This window comes from Ailuropoda melanoleuca, chromosome 3, assembly GCF_002007445.2.
Source record: "Ailuropoda melanoleuca isolate Jingjing chromosome 3, ASM200744v2, whole genome shotgun sequence".
In the NCBI taxonomy this organism is placed as follows: domain Eukaryota; kingdom Metazoa; phylum Chordata; class Mammalia; order Carnivora; family Ursidae; genus Ailuropoda; species Ailuropoda melanoleuca.
In genome coordinates, this window is record NC_048220.1 from 28,106,578 (window position 1) to 28,126,018 (window position 19,441).

Sequence of the window (19,441 nt, forward strand, 5' to 3'; positions counted from 1 at the left end):
AGGACCCTTAGGAACTGTACCCTTTCCAAGGCGGTCAAAAGAAGAGCCAGGGATGGAATGACAGAAGGAAGTGGGAGGGGAAAGAACCAAACACAACACGCACAACATCACTGAGGAAGCCACGGCAGGAGCCACAGAGGGCTTCAGTCTTGAAGGGTGAATGGGTCCATGGCAATTCAGCCACAACCCCTTCCCCAAGCTCACAGCTCTCTGTCACAAACCCTTTCAGAGAAAGGAATCTTTGACCCATGGAAGAAAGAGTAGCACCCACAGAGGATTACCCTCTGAGACACGGGGCCAGAGCAGCACTATTGCGCGTGTCCACTTTCCTCTTAGATGACAACATGCACCAGGGGCTCAGTTGGTTACATGTCTGACTTTAGCTCAGGTCATGATCTCAGGGTCCTGGGATGGAGCCCTTGGCGGGGGGNGGGGGGGGGGGGGGGGGGGTCCCTGCTTAGCGGGGAGTCTGCTTCTCCCTCTCCCTATGCCTCGCTCCCCGCTTGTGCTCTCTCGCTCTCTCTCTCTGAAATAAATAAGTAAAATCTTAAAAACAAACAAACAAACAAAACAATAACAACACGCACTCCTCCTGTGGAATGACTAGGTTATTATTTAACTTCAGAGATGAGGAAAGTAAACTCGTGCACTTACTTTAAAAAAACTATGGCTTGCGAGCTTGGCCCAGTGAAGACCATCAAACCTCTGGGACCTTTTATCCACTTGATGTGATCCCTTCACAGACGAATCTAAAACCCACGCCTTTAATCCTTACTCTGTACAGCAAGCTCTAGGCCTAAGGCTCATTCACCTGAGGCCGTGAGGCTGTGACACCACACAGAAGAAGCAGGGAGCCCACATCCCGTGTGGGAAAAGCAGAAAGTGTAGGGGGCGGGGAACTGGCAGAGGTGAAAACAATATTCCCAAGGGAACTAGTCTCAGCTCCAGCTCCCATTTGCCCTCTCAGGTAGAAGAGTGCATACCACGCAGAGCAGAAACCTACTCAGATAATTTGCATAATGAGAAACAAAGACAGGAAGCTCTCTCCCAATCTGGGGGCTATCCATGTGCCTCCCTTCAACTTACAAGTTAGATTCTTTTCCAGTAGCAAGAAGCTTCTCTCAGAGGTGGTAATGTGTTGCTTGGCCTAGAGGATGATTCTACCCTGGCTCCACACCCTAGGATCTTCTCAGTAATGGCCTGAATCACTTGGGTCGAGCCCTGGGAGGTGCCATCCAAAAGGATTACTACCAGTACTTGGCCAAGACAATTTAACACGCATGTCACTAGGGGATCCCGTGAATGTTACTATCTTTTTTAGAGAAAGCATTTCCGTTTGCAAATGAAACTTGAAAGTATGGGAGAGGCTTTCTTGGGAAAAAAAGGCAAAAAAAAAAAAACCCAAAAAAACACCATGTTTTATCCAAAAGAACTGGACTTGAGAGAAACTCAGCCAGATTTGTCATATGTGGTTCTAGCCTCATAGGTCCCTCTCCCAGGCCTTGTTCTTTGTCTTTCCACCAGGTCCATCAGACCTAAAGTCCAAGGAAGGGTTGGAAAGTTTGCATTAGAAATTTCTGGAAACTTCTTTGGTGCTTGGGACTAGGGACTGAGGACCGGCTATTACGATGATGACAAAAGCAAGTATGACAGCAGACCTAAGTAGTGAGTACAGAAGGGTAAGGTAGGAGAATTGGAACCCGAGGTAAAGGGTTCTCAGAAGTAAATCTACATGAATAGACTATGAAAAGGAAACCAACTAAGAGTAAGCAGTCAGACAGGCTGCCTTCGGAAGCCCCAGTGTCCTTGGAAAGAAACTCTTCACTTGTGGGCCTTAGCTTCACTCTGTGACAGCTGGATCACGTTGTGGTCTGAGACTCGTGTCTTCTTTTTAAAAACTTCTTCTTTTTATTATTTTGTTCCCTGAAATCCAATCAACCAAGGACAATACTGGGAAAGTTGCACTGCATGCAGGCCTGCTGTTCTTTTTCTCATTCAGAGACGGGAAGTCAGACATGACAGATCTCCTTAACCTACCTGTTCCATCCTGACTGGCGAATAAACTCTCTTCTCTAAAACCTTACAAAGTTCCTCCAGAAGACAGTCCCCGATTGGGCAGTGTTTGTGACATTCATCACTGACCTCGGGAACTGTAGTGAGCCACTGTACTGAGATTACGCTCATGGCCACAGGCACCACTGGAAGGGACTGACCCGAGGAAGCTGCGCGCCACAGCCCTGTGCAAAGTGGCGACGAGTGGTCCTAAGGCACTCTGAGCTGGAAGAGCACCTCCTCTTGAAAGCCACCCCCAGCCCTCCCCCAATACATTAGCCAAGCAGACGGAAGAAAATGCCTCATTTCAAGGATATGGTAAAGGAGGAAAATGCCAAAGAGAGACAGGAAGAAAGACTAGATCCCACTCCCCACGCTTTGAGGAAACAACCAGTCCTGGCCTCAGACGCCGCCAAGCTGCCTACTGGGCAACGAGGTACAACGCCACCTAATTTGTGGTCTCCGCTTACTACAGAAGACACCTGGTCATACGTCTTAGCCCTCAAGGTGTTCAGCCTGCAGCAAAGTAACCGAGTCCAACTGGACACTCCAGTGAGAAACCCGAATGGGGAACACCCCAAAAGCTCCTATGGCAAAGTGAAACTGGAGAATTTTTTGCAGAATGCCAACTAACCAAAAGACAGAAAGGAAACACAAGCCAAAATATTAACATGTGTGAGGAAAAGCACTCAGTCATAATTCTAAAATTTGAGAAAAGAAAAGAATTACCTGTAAAACGCTATGAATTATCAAGGGGAAAAAAAAACTGAACAGAAACATAACAGATTCTGCCCTTTATCAAAATGTCTGAGGATACTTTCTACAATTGCTCTAGTCCCTTAGTGTGGGCTGTCATCTGAGGAACGTTGAAATTTATGCAGGGCAAAAGTAGTCAGTAGAGAAAGCAAAAAGACCGTCTCACTCCCTTCTTTCTTGGCAATAGCCATTAATCAAATATTTACTTTATCATATGTTAAGTTATTGCCCCCAAAGATCTTACAATCAGGTGAAGGAGATAAGACACGGACCCATCAAAAGGTAATTAACAATGCATGGCATTAAATGATAAGTGTCATATACGTGGTATAGGCCATAAATACTAAAACTCTAAGAATAAGAAAATAACAAGGAGAACTTGAGTTTGGGGATGCGTGTCCAGCCCAGGATCTAAGGGTTAATAATACCCAACAAATATTTAGAGGAAGAAGCCAAAGCGAGGAGTCTCTGTCTTACAAACATTTTAGGAGCAAAGATTCATACTTTCATCAGGTTCCACACATCAATCAATTAAGTAAAATTAAAATTCAGCCCCACAAACTCCAAAAATGCCACCTGTTTTATGCCCACACCTTTACCCCTCTGACCCTGGTCAGCCATGAGATCCACACCAACCCAGTATAGAAACAACGAAAGAGAGACTATGAATGATGCAGTGTGAACCTATGCCCAATGCTGGAGACCCCCAAATCAAAGCAGGATGAATCAGGGACCTGCTTTCTTGAAAGAAAGAAAGAAAGAAAGAAAGAAAGAAAGAAAGAAAGAAAAGAGAGAAAGAGAGAGGAAGCAGGAGAGAAGGAGAGAGAGAGGAAGGAAGGAAGGAAGGAAGGAAGGAAGGAAGGAGAAGGAAAAAAGGAAGAAAAGGACACTTTCAGCCATTTTCCAGGGACTTTGAGCAGCTCCTCCTAAGAACAGATGAGACCAGTGATAGTCAAAGAGCACACCTGGCAGGATTCCAGATCTTGGACCCTTGGTTGACCCCACAAGCATGCTAAGATTTTGAAAGGGACACTTTGGAGTATGGATCTTAGTCATTCCATTTGTGAAACAGAGAAAAGCAGTATCCATCTGTAGGCTTCTCGGAATATTGACCAACAGAGACCCAGGGATCCATGATGATTGAGAGCCTACTTGGGACCTCCAGAGGACCAGCATTCAGATCCTGAACTCAAATGAACTTCCCGACACTGAAACTGCACACGTAACCCACTCTCTTCTCATCACCACCTCCACCAGCCCAGCCCAGGGACTCTCAAGCTGAGAAAAATAGGAACATCTGGTTAAAAATATAGTGGTTGGTGAAAATTTCCCCCCTTGCCTGCCTGCAGTCCACTTCTAGAACTTAAAATTTTCACTTACTAGTCTTCTTGCTCACTTTGGTCTAGTAAGATTTTGTTAATAATTAACTATTTTCAAACATTTATTATTGGGTTCTGTGTTAATCATTCTACATGTCTTATCTCATTTAATACAAACAGCTATCCTATTAAATGTTATCATTATCCCCATTTTATAGGAAACTAAGACACAGAAAGTAATTTGCCCAACATCACCCAGCTAGAAAATGCATAAGCTGGCTTCCAAATCCAGGCCCATTTGGCTGTAAGGCCCAAATTCTTAGTCTTTACACCACACTTAGCAGACTTTTTTTTTTTTTTTAAAGGAAGGGCATGTATGAAAAACCTTCAGCTGACGTCATACTTAATAGTGAAAGTCTGAATGCTTTCCACCATGACTGGATCAAGGATGTTTGCCCTCACTACTCTATTCAACACTGTCCTTGGTAGTCCTAGCCAGTGCAATAAGGAAAGAAAAAGAAATAAGGGCAAACAGATTAGAAAGGAAAAACTAAAACGGTCTTTTTTTCACTGACATCTTAGTCATAGAAAAAAATCCTTAGAAACCTACCCAAAGCAGTTACTAGAACTAATAAGCAAATTAATTAAGGTCACAGGATACAAACTCAGTATTTTATAAATTATCTTTTTATATGCCAGCAATTAATAACTGGAAAACAAAATTAAACAAAAATACCCTTTACAGTAGCATCCAGAAAACATGAAATACGGATAACTTAAAAAAACCTGTGCAAGACCCATCCACTGATAACTACAAAACATACCTGAATTGCTTTTAACATAAGCCTTCAAATACTACTTACCTAATTACAAATAAAGTCATCAGCCTAGCATTCGAGACAGTTGAAAATATTACCCACATCTACCTCTCCAGACTCCTTATCCAGTTCTCCCTTTTATCCTGGTTATTTTGTATACTCTTAAGTATGCCCCTCTGCTGAACAGAATGCCGCTGTCTCTGCATGCAATCAATTTAATCAATCATTTCATCTCTCTCTATCCTTAAACCACCTCTACCTCAACTATCTCTGAATATTCGAATCCCATCTCAAACTACCTCTGCAAGAAACTTCCTTTAATCCTCTAAATATGATCTTCTTTTCCTCCAGCTTCCCTTGCTCCCCAAAGCACTATGCTGGTAAATCTTATGGCATTTATCACATTTTGGATTGAAGAGCCGCTCTACCTTTGTACTTCAAGATTGTAAATTGCTTGATGACAGGGACTGTGTCTGATACAACTACCCTGAAATACCTAGTTCTTTAAACAGAGCACCTATAGAAATACTTGTTGAAGCAAAGATTTGGAAGGTGGCATTGAAGCAAGGCTCTCTTAGTAATACAACTTCAGGGATACCAAAATGCATCATTGTCACAGTCGAAATAATGATGTCCTGACTCTCCCAGGGGCTGGCCCAGGGTATTAGCCATGTGGTAACTCCCCTCTCACTCAGTTCTGAGGAATGTTAGCTCAGTTTGACTTCAGTTAGTTGGACCAATATCAAGATCAGGACCAAGTAAAACACCCTAGCCTAAAGGACAAAGACAGAGCCTCAGGTGGAATAAATAGCTCAGGGAGGGAAAGAGGAGCGGGAAGTCAACGTCATCAGCACAAGGCAGGAAATCTATGAGAGCAGAAGAGAAGCATTAACAATTCTGCTTCTGAAGACAGAATAAAAAGTAACCTGAACATCACACCTTGGGGGTCTGTGTTGCTAGTAGAAGACGGGAACCTCTAGGATACCCTGCCACTCTGGAAACATCTGCAAGGGGAAATGGAATATTAACCACCTCCAGCCCAGCCCAGCCCAGCCCAGGAGGTGGGTGGCACAATCAGGTCCTGAGCGGAGGCACAGGGAGGAGCTAACCGGCTCTGTCCCAGAGAAGGTCCTTGGAGAGGCTCCTTGGATCTCACTCTGAGCACAGAGTGGGAAGGGAATGTTGCTGCAGAACGGAGCTCACATGCCACACTTGGCCAGTTGCAACTAGCCAGGGAAAGAAGGCTCCTTAACTTAACCTCATTTCATAATTATCAGAAAATATCACGGCTGATTAACAACAAATGCAGTCCATCAGAGTGAATCTCTGTCTTTTGACCCCAGATTGGCAAAAGCTTCCCTCTTTGTCTGAGTACAGGATGTCTCTTGCACTTCGCTCTAACGCCTTTTAATCATCCTCTGGGTTTGCTCCAGTTCTTAGAGCCTTACATGGAGCTCTACTTCACCAACATTCGCCTGTGTGCACTGTTGTTTTTAAAGGAGTCTGGGGTGCGTCTGGGTGGCTCAGTTGGTTAAGCATCTGCCCTTGGCTCAGGTCATGATCCCAGAGTCCTGGGATCGAGCCCCACATCGGGCTCCCTGCTCAGCGGGGAACCTGTGTCTCCCTCTCTCTCTGATGCTCCCTCTCCCTCTGACCTTCCCCCTGCTTTCTCTCTCTCTCCCTCCACCTCCGTCAAATAAATAAATAAAATCTTTAAAAACAAAATAAAGGAGTCTAATTTCACAGACTTACCAGAATTCAGCAGTTCCACCAGCCAATTCACCTGCCCTCCCCAGTTTTCTAAAGAGTTCCCTATTTCATCTCCTGAAATTCATAAACTGACTTTCTCTGTGCTAATTCCAATAAGTGAGTAGGAAGGGAGGGTTAAGTTCTAGAAACAAGTAAGACAAAAGTCCCCATTTCATACATATCCATCCAAACTCAAAATCTGGAGGGAAATTTCTTTCACCTTTGGTTCAAATTATACTACGACCACTTCAGACCTTCAAAAGAAAGACCCCAGAACCAGTTGTTGTAGACAGCACAGGGGAAACTTCATTGATACTGTCATTCCTTTTCCAAATCAATGTGCAAATTGCCAGACGCCACTAAGCCACCCGGATTTAGAGGGTTAAAACTCTCCACTGTTGGATTTCCATATTTGCTTTTTTCCCCCTAAGTATTCAAGTGGCAATTCCCTGACACTCTGAAATTTTAACACTGCGTTCAGACCGGTTACCTTAAACGTACTTCAAAGTAGTATTCAAGTGGATAATTCCCCCTAGAATTGTACCAGCTATATAGGAATGCAGTCAAAATCAAACTCTTCGCAACTGGAGTCTTCGGCTTGACTTCTAAATGAAAATCAAAGCAATCACGCACTGTGAGGTTTTCTCTTTGCACATATGGAATCATGTGATTTTCCACATGGATTCTGTTGTGAGATTATCAAAAGGGTGAAACAGTAGGAATTGTGGTACGGGCAGAGCTGCCCTAAAGCTCAGGGACAAATCCTTGCATCTCTCCTTTGAGCATGGCAATGAAGACTCCTCACAAAATTCACTGTCACAGAAAACTTCTTAATGGCAGAGTACCTGAAAAACGACTTGGTATTTTCATTCCTGACCCTAGGGTTTTATTTGTGAGGTAGGGTAGTGACTAAGATCTTGGGTTAAGTTATATATATATATATATATATAAAACTTGGGAAGAATTTACCATAAAATTGACTTAATGGCAAAATTAACATTCTCCATCTGTTAAGAGAAAAACATAAGACTACTTTGACAAACATTTTGCTCTTAGAGAAGTACACGTTTCAAGAATATGTTAGCGGAGGATAGGGGTGGGAGGGAGACTTTTGACCATATATTCGTATGCACTTTTTGAATTGAGGCATATAAATATATTACACATTCAAAAAAGTAAATACTATTTTCTAAAGGAAAAAAAAACCCTAAGGATGCATTTGGTATTAGGAAATAAAATGAAAATGTCCTAGATGATAAAAGATGGAAAAGAGGATTGGGACCAAGAAGTTAGTCACCTAGTTAGTTAATATACCACCCTCTCTAGCTCGCAAAATATTTGTTAATTCAAACGGACAGTTGTTTTATTTTTGTTTATTTTTGTTTTGAGGATGAGGGAGTGGTTNTTTTTTTTTCCCAAAAAAAAAAAAAAAAAAAAAGTCCTCTCCAGCAAAACCTTTATTATCCGCTTCTCAAATCCCATTAACACTAATCAGCACAATGATTAAGCACATTGTGCTTAAGTACTCTAGTTGATAACGACTCCTTTGGAAAAAAGGTTCCCATAGCGACAGGTAAAGGCTATCATCAAACTCAGCTTTTCAGAACGAGACTTGGTGTCACAGATGGGAGAGTTAAGATTGTTTTAGTATTAATCTGGAGGCTTGCTTTTTTAACTTCACTTGACTTCATCCATTCAAAAGACACTTAGGAGAGTCTCTGTAGACACCAGGCCCAGTACCAACACTGGAGAGGTAGGAAAAAGACCTGAAAGATAAGATATGGTTCCCGCCCCCAAGAATTGCAATCTGCTGAGGAAAGCAGCCACCGAACGAACTACTGACATTATGATGGTAATTCTTCCCCAAAATCTATAACCAAGCCTTATCCTCCCCCCTAGGAATGGTCAGTTTCTAGACTAGTTTCACTTTCCCATCTTCAAGCTGCAACACAGCTGGGTTTCCAGCTGGCTGGGGAAGAAAAGATTCTTTAAATAAACAGCATTTTAAAAATATGCAGTCGCTTTTGCTATGCTGAATTTTGAGAACCACCTTCCTCAAATATGTAAATCTGGTTGTCAAATTAATTAAAAACTATCCTAAAGGATGTAAAGACCCCCCCACCCCGGAATACACCTTTTCCATCTTTAACAGCAAAGAACACTATACACTGGAAGAAAATGACAAATCAGGGAGTCCCAAAGGAAGAATGATTTTTTTTTACCTCTATCTACTGTGTCTATGCAACAAGGAAACAGCTAAAAACCATATATATAGGAAAGCAACAAGATAGGGTGTGATTATACCAAAATATACGCAACCACCATTAAAAATGCAGGACTATTTGCAGAACAGGATGCTTTTATAGCATTGTACAGAGTTGCTAATCCCTAAGACTCCTTTCTAACTCTTTTTCCTCTCCTTTCCACAGAAGGCACAGAAAACACCTCCCTGTATGCAAGCTTCTTAGAAATGCAAAGATTTTACTCAAATCTTTACCACCAGAGGTGGTAGTTTTGGATGAATGATACACATGAGATCTGTAAAAACACCCCTCTGACCCATATTGCTATTCCAGCCAGACTTCACAGGCTTCAAATCGATATTAGACAGTTGCAGTGAAATTAGCCATTCATGAGGACCTTCTCGAAAGGGTCCAGCATGACGCCTCATTGATGCTACTGAGGCAAGTGTTAACTTTTAACCTCAATATCCCTCCATATGCTACATTGTCCCAAAGTCCTAACCCACGAAATACACCTTTCTAGATGATCTCCCTAGAAACCACAGCTCTCTGAAGCCAGACACATTTGGAGCTGAAACTGGCTAAACAAAGTAACAATTCAACCACAGTTGCTCAATAAAATGGGCATGATGACAGTTTCTGAGTGCCAGTTTCCCTATTTTGCAATGGGCAAATCTGCTCCAAGGAGAAAATGTTCCCAATGACCCTGTGGCCCAGAGGGCTTTCTTTAGAGACAGAAAACAGAAAATGAATTTGTTAGTTATTTCCTGCTGAGCACAAGGAAGGTGTTGTGGTTAGTTAGGATGATTTTGTTTCCTTATTTAATATACCATCCCCAGTGCATGTTTTCCTTAACCCCATAGCAGAAAATAAGAAAATGTAGAGTTTATGCTCTTCCGGCATATAATCAGCAGTTCCACAAGTTTCCTCTCACAAACATGTCCTTTAATTTCTAATCCCCTTATATAAAGCCCCCCCCCGCAACTGACACTGATCTAGAAGCCATTAACTCCAAGCCAAATTGTTTGCATCCTGAAGTGTTTACTTCCATAGTCATTCCTGCTTCTTGACAATTGGCAGTGTGGGAGGGCCTTCCCTTTAGCAGGGATTGCGGTACTTCCTGAGAACTAGACCCACACATGCTACTTCCATAACATGAGGTGATCATAACCTGAAAGCAGACAATATTTCTGACGTCCACATCTCTCATGATCTCCACATTCAACTATTCAACTCTTAAACTCTCATCAAAACAAACAAGGTATAATGGCAAAGGAGGCAAGGGGAAAAGTAGGAGGAGGAAGACGGGGGATTATCTGACAAAGACCATTGGGCCTCAGTGGACCAGACTAGGGATTAGGTGCTGATGTGCACTGTGCATAGTCAGGAGCAACTCACTGAAAACCAAAACAGAAGCTGTCCTTGGACAAGGTTCAGTAAATGTTTTTACTATCTATTTCCCACTGCACAATACAGTTCCACAGCTCCCCGCGGGATTTCAGATAAAACACTTAACAGAATAAAAAATTAGAAATTCTTAACCGGTCCCGACTTGTCATCATAAAACATTTAAGAGCATAAAACCAACATTAGAGAGCGGTCAACAATATTCCTCAGAACAATGTCAGAGAGATAAATCCTTGTTACCACCAAAGTTTTTCCCTCCTCATTAAGAAACTTCAAGATTCTTCTGATTAAAGTGGCCACAGTTTAACATAATGCCTAGATACACTACCACTGCTAAATTAAAATCTGTCTCTTGAAGGATAGGGGTGGGGGAGGGAGTAAGAGGAGGAAAGCTTCCAAAAGTCAAAGGCATCGATCTAAAAAGGTGAGGGCAGCAAAACTTCCTATGAGCTGTTACACATTCTTTGCTTCCCAAAGCCTAGCTAGAACCGACTGGTAAACTGGTAAACATGCCAATTTCGATGACGTCCAGAACATCTATCATAATTCAGTGATTACACAGCAAGCACCAAATTCAGCCTTAGCCGGGACAAAACACCAAACCCACACCAAACACTCCAGTATGGGGACGATTTGGTCTGAAATATCTCACTGAGAAGTAAGTGCTGGGTCGGAGGGAGGAGAAACAAAAGCTCGTAAACTGCTATTTCTTTGACTCTGGACATGGGAGCCCTCCACTCCCGGCTGCAGAGGTCTACAGACTTGAGCCGTTCTGTTTCTGATCACCTGCATTCCTGTGCAGCGCCCAACATCATGAAGAGGAGCGATGCAGTCAACACATCCTGCCAGTAAGATGTCAGAGCTTGAACTTGGCATTCAGCAGAAGTAAGTTACTCTATTTCACTGTCATCACAATCAACAGACCTAGTAAAATCTCCCAGAAACGGCCAAAAGAGGCGTCTGCTCCCCGGTCCTGGAGGGTAAGAGAAGGCTGTGCTAACCGCTTAGCAAAGACAGGCAATCACTACGGAGAAAACACCCCGAGCCACATGGAGGACGGAAAACAGCAGAAAAAGTCCAACTCTGCCTGCGCCAGCGGTGTGGATGAGCTGAACCCGGAGCCCAGGAGAGGAAGGAGGGGGCGGGGGCCATCATTCCCTAGGAGAACTTGTAAGCGGAGGCCTTCCCAACCGGGGAGTGTGCCCAGCTGCTCCTGCAGACCCTGGCCAGCCTGAGCAAGGCAGGCCCACGGGAGCAGAGCGGGCAAGGCCTCCAAGGGTCACTCCTGACTCACCGAGCCTCGGGCCAGCACCACCCGGACTTCTCCGTTTTTCCTGCCGCTACTGGGCTATGATGGCAGCTTTCCAGCTCCACATGCCGTACATCAGCCGCAGATCGCTGCTGGCACAGGCCAGCGCCTTCCCCCGCCCCCCACCCCTGGCACACTTTGGGCCTGATCCTCCTTCTCCCCAACACCAACCCCTCACCCACCCGTGCCAGGTGCCCTGCCCAGGGGCGGCCCCACCCCCCCAGCAGCCGGGCGCTGCCAGCCCTGGGCACCTGCAGCACCTCCCCGCCCCACCCCCATTCTCCACCACCTCGCCCCTCCCCCCTTTCTCTAGCCGAGGGAGGGGGCGACTCACCGCAGTCCGTGCACAGGATCTTGCCCACCTCTTTCTTGAGGTTTTTGCCGTTGGTGTCGATGGGGGCAAAGGCCGTCTTAAAGACTAAGGGCTGCTCCGTGGGCTCCAGGAAAAAGATGTAGCGCTGGTTCCTTTCGAGCGGCGCACAGGAGCCCACGCTGATCACCTGCTCGCGCTGCAGCCCCCCGCTCCGGAGCGGCCACTTGTCCAGCACCTTCACCAGCGCCACCCGACCCGAGGCGGGCGGCTCGCGGGTGCTGTTGGAGCCGGAGCCGCCGGCTGGGGCCAGCCCCTGTACCTTGCCCTCCACCACCACCGGTGCCTTGTATGCCTGGTCCTGCACCGACTTGAGGCTAGGCGAGTAGCAGGCGAGCGACACACCGAAGAGCAGCCATGGAGAAGCCGGGGGCCGGGTCGCGCCTCATGCCGCCGGCGGCTGCGGCTCGAGAGCGGGCGGCGGCTCTCCGGGCTGCGGGGCTGCGGGGCTGCGGCTGTTGCGGCGGCCGCGGCTCTGGGGGCGCAGCGGGACGGGAGATGCTGCTGTTGCTGCTGCTGCTGCTGCTGCTGCTCTCGCTGCTGCTGCCGCTGCCGCTGCTGCTGCCGCTGCTGCTCCTCTCGCTGCTGCTGCTGCTGCTGCTGCCGCTGCTGCTGCTGCTGTCGCTGTAGCTGCTGCACCGAGCCTTCTCCAGTGGCGGCGGCGGCAGCGCTGAGCAGCAAACCTGCCGCATCTGGCCAGGCCATTTGGGGGGCTCCGCCGCTCCGCCGCCGCCGCCTTGGGAGGGGAAACAGAGCCCGCTAGAAAACCGGAAACAGCGTAACGTTAGCGCCTCGTAGCCCTCCACCGGCAGCCGGGGGAGGCGGCCAGCTAAGGCAGGGGGCAGGCGGCAAGCGGGCCGCGATGCGCAGCGCGGAGCGGCGCGGCGCTCCCACCCTGCGCGCCAGGACCTGGAGGAGGATGCGGAGAATAGGACGCCCGCCCACTTGCTCTCTCGCGCCCCCTCTACCCCCGGACCGAGCGAGGAGCGCGGCTTCTGCAGGGGAAGCTGGGGACTGCACTGCTTTACGCCCGATTTCGCGGCCCGCAGGGGCGCGGGAGGAATCGTGCTACCTTTGCTCCTCCGATTTATGGGCAGGACAGTGGGACAGTGCGTGAGGAGAGGGCGGAGTAGAGAAAAGGGATTCTGGCACGGTCCTATGAACATGGGAATGGGACATAGGGCGTGCCCCTGCCTTTGGCCATAGACTGGAGCAGCCAGGGAGATTACCACGCTCCGTGTGGCGAGCCAGCCTTCCGCCTCCTAGGTTGTCCCCTTCCCCGGGAGGACCCTAGAGGCCGGCCCCTAAGGGAACCCACGTGTTCGGCCCTGCCACCGCCTAGGGAGCTCTAGGCATTCGAGTTGAGGTGGGAAAGGAGTCCAGTCCCATCATTTTGGAAAGAGGGCTACGTGCAGTCTTGTCTCGGCATTGAGGACACCTAACTAAGGGTGGTGGCTGGGAGAGGGTCCAGTCCTCAAGACTCTGGGCTTTCTGCAGCGGCCAGGCTGGACCAGGATACATGCCGTACAACCTCGTCTTCTTTTTAAAAAGCTGTTCCCTAAGGGAAGTGGGGGCTTCTTGGGAGCCAACTCGAGAGCCAGAGCCTGTCTGGGCCAGAGGCTGCTTCATAGGAAATGGTTTCTTTTTAAAAAGTCTGGTCCTTGCAAGGGACAGGAGAGTTTGATCCACTGGAGCCAATGCCTCATTTTAAAAAGCAAATCCAGGATCCATTCTCCTCCCATCAATAAGGATCTAGGGAGTTTTCAATTCCCAGCTTAGATCCTTGAAGGATGTGGAACTCAGGAATTCCACTCAGGTCTTGGAGAATTTTATCCCTGCCTGGGCCCCGCAGGAAATGGGCCCAGGGATGTCTGGCTCAGGCTTGGACTGCTATTCTGGAAAGGAAGGACATAGCTAGACCTTTCCTGCTGGCTGTCTGAGAGACACCTCAGACTTAATGTATCCAAAGCCGACAGCATTATTTCTCCCACCCCACTCCAAATTCCCTGTAATTGTTAATAGCAGCGTTTTATGCTTGGCCACCTGATCCATTCCAGTAAGTCCCTTAGTCTCCTCTAACTTGCCCTCATCCAATCAATCACCAAGTCCTTCTGCTCTACCTTTTAAAAATCTGCAGTGTATCTAGCTCTTCTCCAGCCCTGCAGTGAAAGCCTCAGGTCTGAGTGCTCATCGTCTCTCGCCCGGACTACTGCAAAGCCTCCTAACTAGTTTCCCACTGTGTGCCTCGCCAGCCTCCTCCAGTCCTACCACTGTCAGAGTCATCCTTCTAAAAATAAAATGTAAATATGAGTTGGCCATGCCACTGCTCTCAGGAGTCAAGTCCACACTCTTCGGCTGACTCCTCCTGGGCTTCCTCTACCTAACCAGCTCCATACTTTGGGAGCCACCCCCCTACCCTAGGAATCCAGCACAATGTGCCGTTCTTGCTGGGCTTCTGCCTATATAATGTCTCTCGTGCCCAAAAGCTTCACCTCAGCCTGTCCATCTGGGAAACTATTCTTTCCCCAAGACCCAGCTCAGGCTTATACCTCATCCTTCCCATCCTTACATCCACCTCCATCCCGAACACTGTACATATAACATCATGGAATTAATCCCTTCCTCTTCCGTGTAACCATGTGCCTCATACATATTACTGTTATGGCACTGACTATACTAATGGCAGCCGTTAGTGGGTCTGCACTAGACCCATCAGACCAGGCACCTTAACGGCAGAGACTATGTCCTATTAGTCTTTGGAGCCCTATCCAAAGGGATGTCCGACACAGTGCCTGCCATAGAATAAAGATCAGCAAATCTTCTGTGAGGGAAGGGGGGAAGGAAGAAAAGAATCTAAAGTCATCTCTCTTAAAGGCATCAGGCCAGTCTTGTTGGCCGCTTCAATGTCCCCCTTTACATTTTCATAGATCATGATCTCCTCCATCACAGAGCACTACTGTGAGGAATATTGCTAACTTCACCCTCTTATTTTCCAATGGAGCGAACAGTCCTAGGGAGGAAAAGGGACTTACTCAAAGATCACACACGGCCAGGACCGTACTCAGTCTTCNAATATTGCTAACTTCACCCTCTTATTTTCCAATGGAGCGAACAGTCCTAGGGAGGAAAAGGGACTTACTCAAGATCACACACGGCCAGGACCGTACTCAGTCTTCCATTTCTTTTTTTTTTTTAAAGATTTTATTTATTTATTCGACAGAGATAGAGACAGCCAGCGAGAGAAGGAACACAAGCAGGGGGAGTGGGAGAGGAAGAAGCAGGCTCATAGCAGAGGAGCCTGATGTGGGGCTCGATCCCATAACGCCGGGATCACGCCCTGAGCCGAAGGCAGACGCTTAACCGCTGTGCCACCCAGGCGCCCCTCAGTCTTCCATTTCTGACAACAGAGTAGTGGTAAAGAGCTTGTGCTCTGGGGTCAAGCAGAGCTGGGTTTCAAACCAATTTTGTAATTTACTAACTTTGGAATGAGGCTGTTTTTCTCTCTAGGCCTTGGTTTCCTCATTTGTGTAACAGAGATAATAATAGGGTCTACCTCATAAAGTTGGTTTTTGCTCGTGATCTACTTAATAAATATCCAATAAATGGCTCCTCTGTGCCAAGCACTGAGACACGGTACTGGCCACTGGACAGACTGCAGGGAGCCAAACTGATTCTGCCCTTGCTCGTAAAGCCATACTATTGGGAAGACAAGAGTAAAAAAGCAGACAAATAGGTGACTAATTACGTAGAGTGGTTCATGTCCTGAAGGAAATAAAGAGGATGAAATGATAGAGAATAATGGAAAGGGGAGAGGGCAGGTATACTTGGATCACAGAAAGCTTCTCTAAGGAGATAACATTTAAGCCGAGAGGAGAAGGATTTGAAGGCTGTGGATTACGTAAGATAACCAGTGCAAAGGGCTTAGAACAATGCCTGGTACAAAGTAGGGGCCAAAATTAATGTTGAATATCATTGATAACTTNGGAGATAACATTTAAGCCGAGAGGAGAAGGATTTGAAGGCTGTGGATTACGTAAGATAACCAGTGCAAAGGGTTTAGAACAATGCCTGGTACAAAGTAGGGGCCAAAATTAATGTTGAATATCATTGATCTTATACCAGTGGTTCCCAATCTTAGAGCTGAGACTCTCTAGGTGGTGTGTAGTTGAGGTACACTTGGACTTTCTGTATATTAATAAATACAATCTAACTTTTCAATAGTAGATGCCACTGTGATGAATAAAAATACACATCGTTCTCTCTGTTTTTCACATAGCCCATTTAAAGCATAACAAGACATTATTAAGTACGAAAAACAGTGGAAAGATCTGCTATGCTTTTTACTTTTTCCGAAGGATAAATCTGTATTTGTAAAGTATAGATTACCTTTGACAGGACACAGCAGGAATTAAAACAACGGTTGGCTCTGGGAAGGACACTGAGTGACAGACAGGTAGAGTACAAGTACTATTCCCTTTGGTACCTTGTGAATTTTCTATCAGGCTTGTTTACTACCCACTCAAAAAAAATGTTTGAGAGGATTCTCTAACTTCTTACCATTGCTAAATTTTTGTCACATATCTTCTTACTCAAAAGCTACTTAAAATAGAACCATTATTTTATGGGACTCCTTGAAATTATTTTTGCCTTAAAATGAGATTCTCATGTTAAAAAGCATTGGGAATTAGTGCATTATAATTTTACCCTCTTTAGAACGCAAGGTAAGTTTTGAGATCCCAACAGACTCCCAGAATTCCTTGGGTCACAGAAGTGGGGACTTAGGCAGAGACTTCTAAGGGGAAGAGAAGTACCTGCCCAGGTTTTCTCAAGGTGTGCTGTGTATGAGGATAAGCTTCCAGAATTAGCCTCAAGCGTTTAGTATAGATAAGCACAAGATTCAATTTCCTAGGACAGCCCAATTCTGCATTGGCTCTTTCCTGGGGATCAAAGTGAATGAGTACGCATGTTTTAGAAAATAAATCTTGATTATTCTGCTAACTATTCATCATAATTCAGCAATTGATAATAAAAATAATAATGGTCACCACTTATTAGTGGCCTATTGACTGTCAGGGGCTTCACGTTTATATAGCCGTACCTCAACAACGTTGCATTTTACAAATTGAAGAGGCTTCTAGAGATTTAATACCTTGCCCAAATGACAGGCAGAGCTGGGATTGCCACGCAGGCTTGTCCGTGCCCAAAACGCCTGCTTTGCTCACAGCACCGCGTTGGCCTTCCGCGTCACCACATGTCATCCGAGAGGAGAGGTCTCCAATCTCTCCCAACCACTTCCGCCCATGGCAGACTATTGAAATTTATACCACTGGAGCTCAAGGAGTGTAGGCATCACTTTGAAAAAGGATGAGGAAAATTGAGACATTGAGAGAATTTAAGTGACTTTCCCAAGATCACAAAGCCATGGAGAGGGCCAAGGATTATTACAAACTCAAGCTCACACTTTTGGGAGGTTTTTTGGCTTGTTTTATTTTTTCTCTTCTTTATTTGTTTTTATTTTTTCAGCTTTATGGAGGTATAATTGACAAAACTGTAAGATATTTAAAGTGTACAAGGCAGTAATTCGATACACATATACATTGTAAAAGGATTCTTATAATCGAGTTAATTGACACATTCACCACCTCATATATTTACTTTTTCTGGTAAGAATATTTAAATTCTATTCCATTAACGAATTTTCATTATACAATACCATGTAATCAACTATAGTCGCCATATATACATTAGATCTTAAGAGCTTATTCATTTTATAACTGGAAGCTTGTGCCCGTTTACCAATCTCTCTCCCTTCCCCCACTCTCCAGCCCCTGGCAAGCACCATTCTATTCTGTTTCTAGGAGCCTGACTTGCATTTCATTTTATTTCATTGTTTTATTTTGTCTTGGTTTGTTTTGTTTTAAGATTCCACACATAAAGGACACCTTGCAGTATTTGTCTTTGTCTGACTCATTTCACCTGGCATAATGCCCTCCAGGTTCACCCGTGGTGTTGCAAATCCAAGCATTTTCTTCTTTTTTAAGGCTGAATGATAATAACTTTGTAGAGAGGGATATAGCCCATCTTTATCCATTCATTCATTGATGGACACTGGGGTTGTTTCTATACTGAGGCTATTGTGAACAACACTGCAATGAACACAGGAGTAAAGATATGTCTTTAAGATAATAAATGTGTTTCCTTTGGATCAAGCTCACGTTTTTGAACAGAATAACACGGAGAAATGGAAAGCCAGACCTGTTGACTACAGCATGGCTGCCCACCAGGTTGTGAAAAAACTGGTTCATGGTAGCAGTAGGCTGTGTCACTATATAATAATCACTGAGAATAAAAACAGAAGTAGACAGAATGGTATAGACATTCTGAATTCAAGATAGAACACCCACATGAAAAGCTTGGCTTCTTCTTCCAGATCCCTCCTACACAAGATGGGCTTCTTCCAGCTTTAGTCGATTCAGTGGCCAAAAATGGCCACTGAACCAGGTTACATGAGTCGCTATGACCAGGAGAACTGGCTCGTCAAAGAGATGTACGGCCTTTATGTGGTCACCGAGTCTCACAAATCAAGCCAACACGACAGGACAGTCTCGTTCTCTAAATAAAGACATTTCTGTAAACTTCTTTTTTTCTCCTTTTGAGATCTGTTTTCTAAATTTGGCTTCCAGAGTCACTCTCAGGTTCTGTGTGGTTAATTTCTTTTCCTCCAAGGATTTTCAAACAAGGGACTAAATAGAAAACAGATATTGAGAATCTGAGAATATTAGCACTGGAAAGGGCTTTGGCGTCAATGTAGTCCGATGTCCTCCTTTCACAGAGGTAGACAGAGGCGCAGGGGTGGTTTGATTTGCTCAAGGTCGCACAGCCTAGTTAGTAGCAGAAACAGCACTAACAGCTGAACTCCTTGCCTGGTACTTTTCTGTCCACGGTTCAAAATCTTGGCTCCGCCCCTTCTAGAATGTGAGCTTGAGCAGGTCACTTCACCTTTCTAAGCCTTTGTTTCCTCCCCCCAATAATACTGGGGTAACGGTGTATCTACCTCTTAGGGGTTTTGTGAGGATTCAGTGAGACAATTCATGCAACATGCTTTACAGTCCCCAGCACAGAGTCACTGGCCAAGCGTGTGGGCGATGGGCTCACCCTGTCTACGTCTGAATTCCAGCTCTGCCACTTGCTGAGTTACTTCACTTCTCTGTGTCTCAGTTGCCTCAACTGTAAAATGGGTAGAGTGATAATAGTTTCTACCTCATTACAACTGTAGTGAGTCTTAAATATAATAATACTTGTAGTCTACTTCAAATGATGCCTGGCTCATGTGAGCTATTATTAGTCCAGCGAGACTAACCACTTTTCTTATTTTAAGTACCTAGACTTTACCCCCAACTCACTAGTTTTAAAACCAC

General features: G+C 45.5%; 1 protein-coding gene and 1 long non-coding RNA gene across 3 annotated transcripts in view; both read right to left on the bottom strand.

The window, feature by feature from the left end:
- NRG2 (neuregulin 2) overlaps positions 1-12,892 on the bottom strand; it is a 175,628-nt gene extending 162,736 nt beyond the window's left edge. The window contains 2 exon segments of the mRNA XM_034655624.1: positions 11,988-12,378; positions 12,380-12,892. Coding sequence (XP_034511515.1) covers positions 11,988-12,378; positions 12,380-12,715 — 727 coding nt within the window. The 5' untranslated portion in view covers positions 12,716-12,892.
- A 5,009-nt stretch (positions 12,893-17,901) lies between these two features.
- The window catches only part of LOC105236006, a 53,922-nt gene continuing 52,382 nt past the window's right edge, over positions 17,902-19,441 (bottom strand). For both annotated transcript variants that reach the window (XR_854432.3, XR_004624034.1), the window contains exon 5: positions 17,902-18,766. This is a non-coding gene — a long non-coding RNA (uncharacterized LOC105236006). The remainder of the gene's footprint in view (positions 18,767-19,441) is intronic.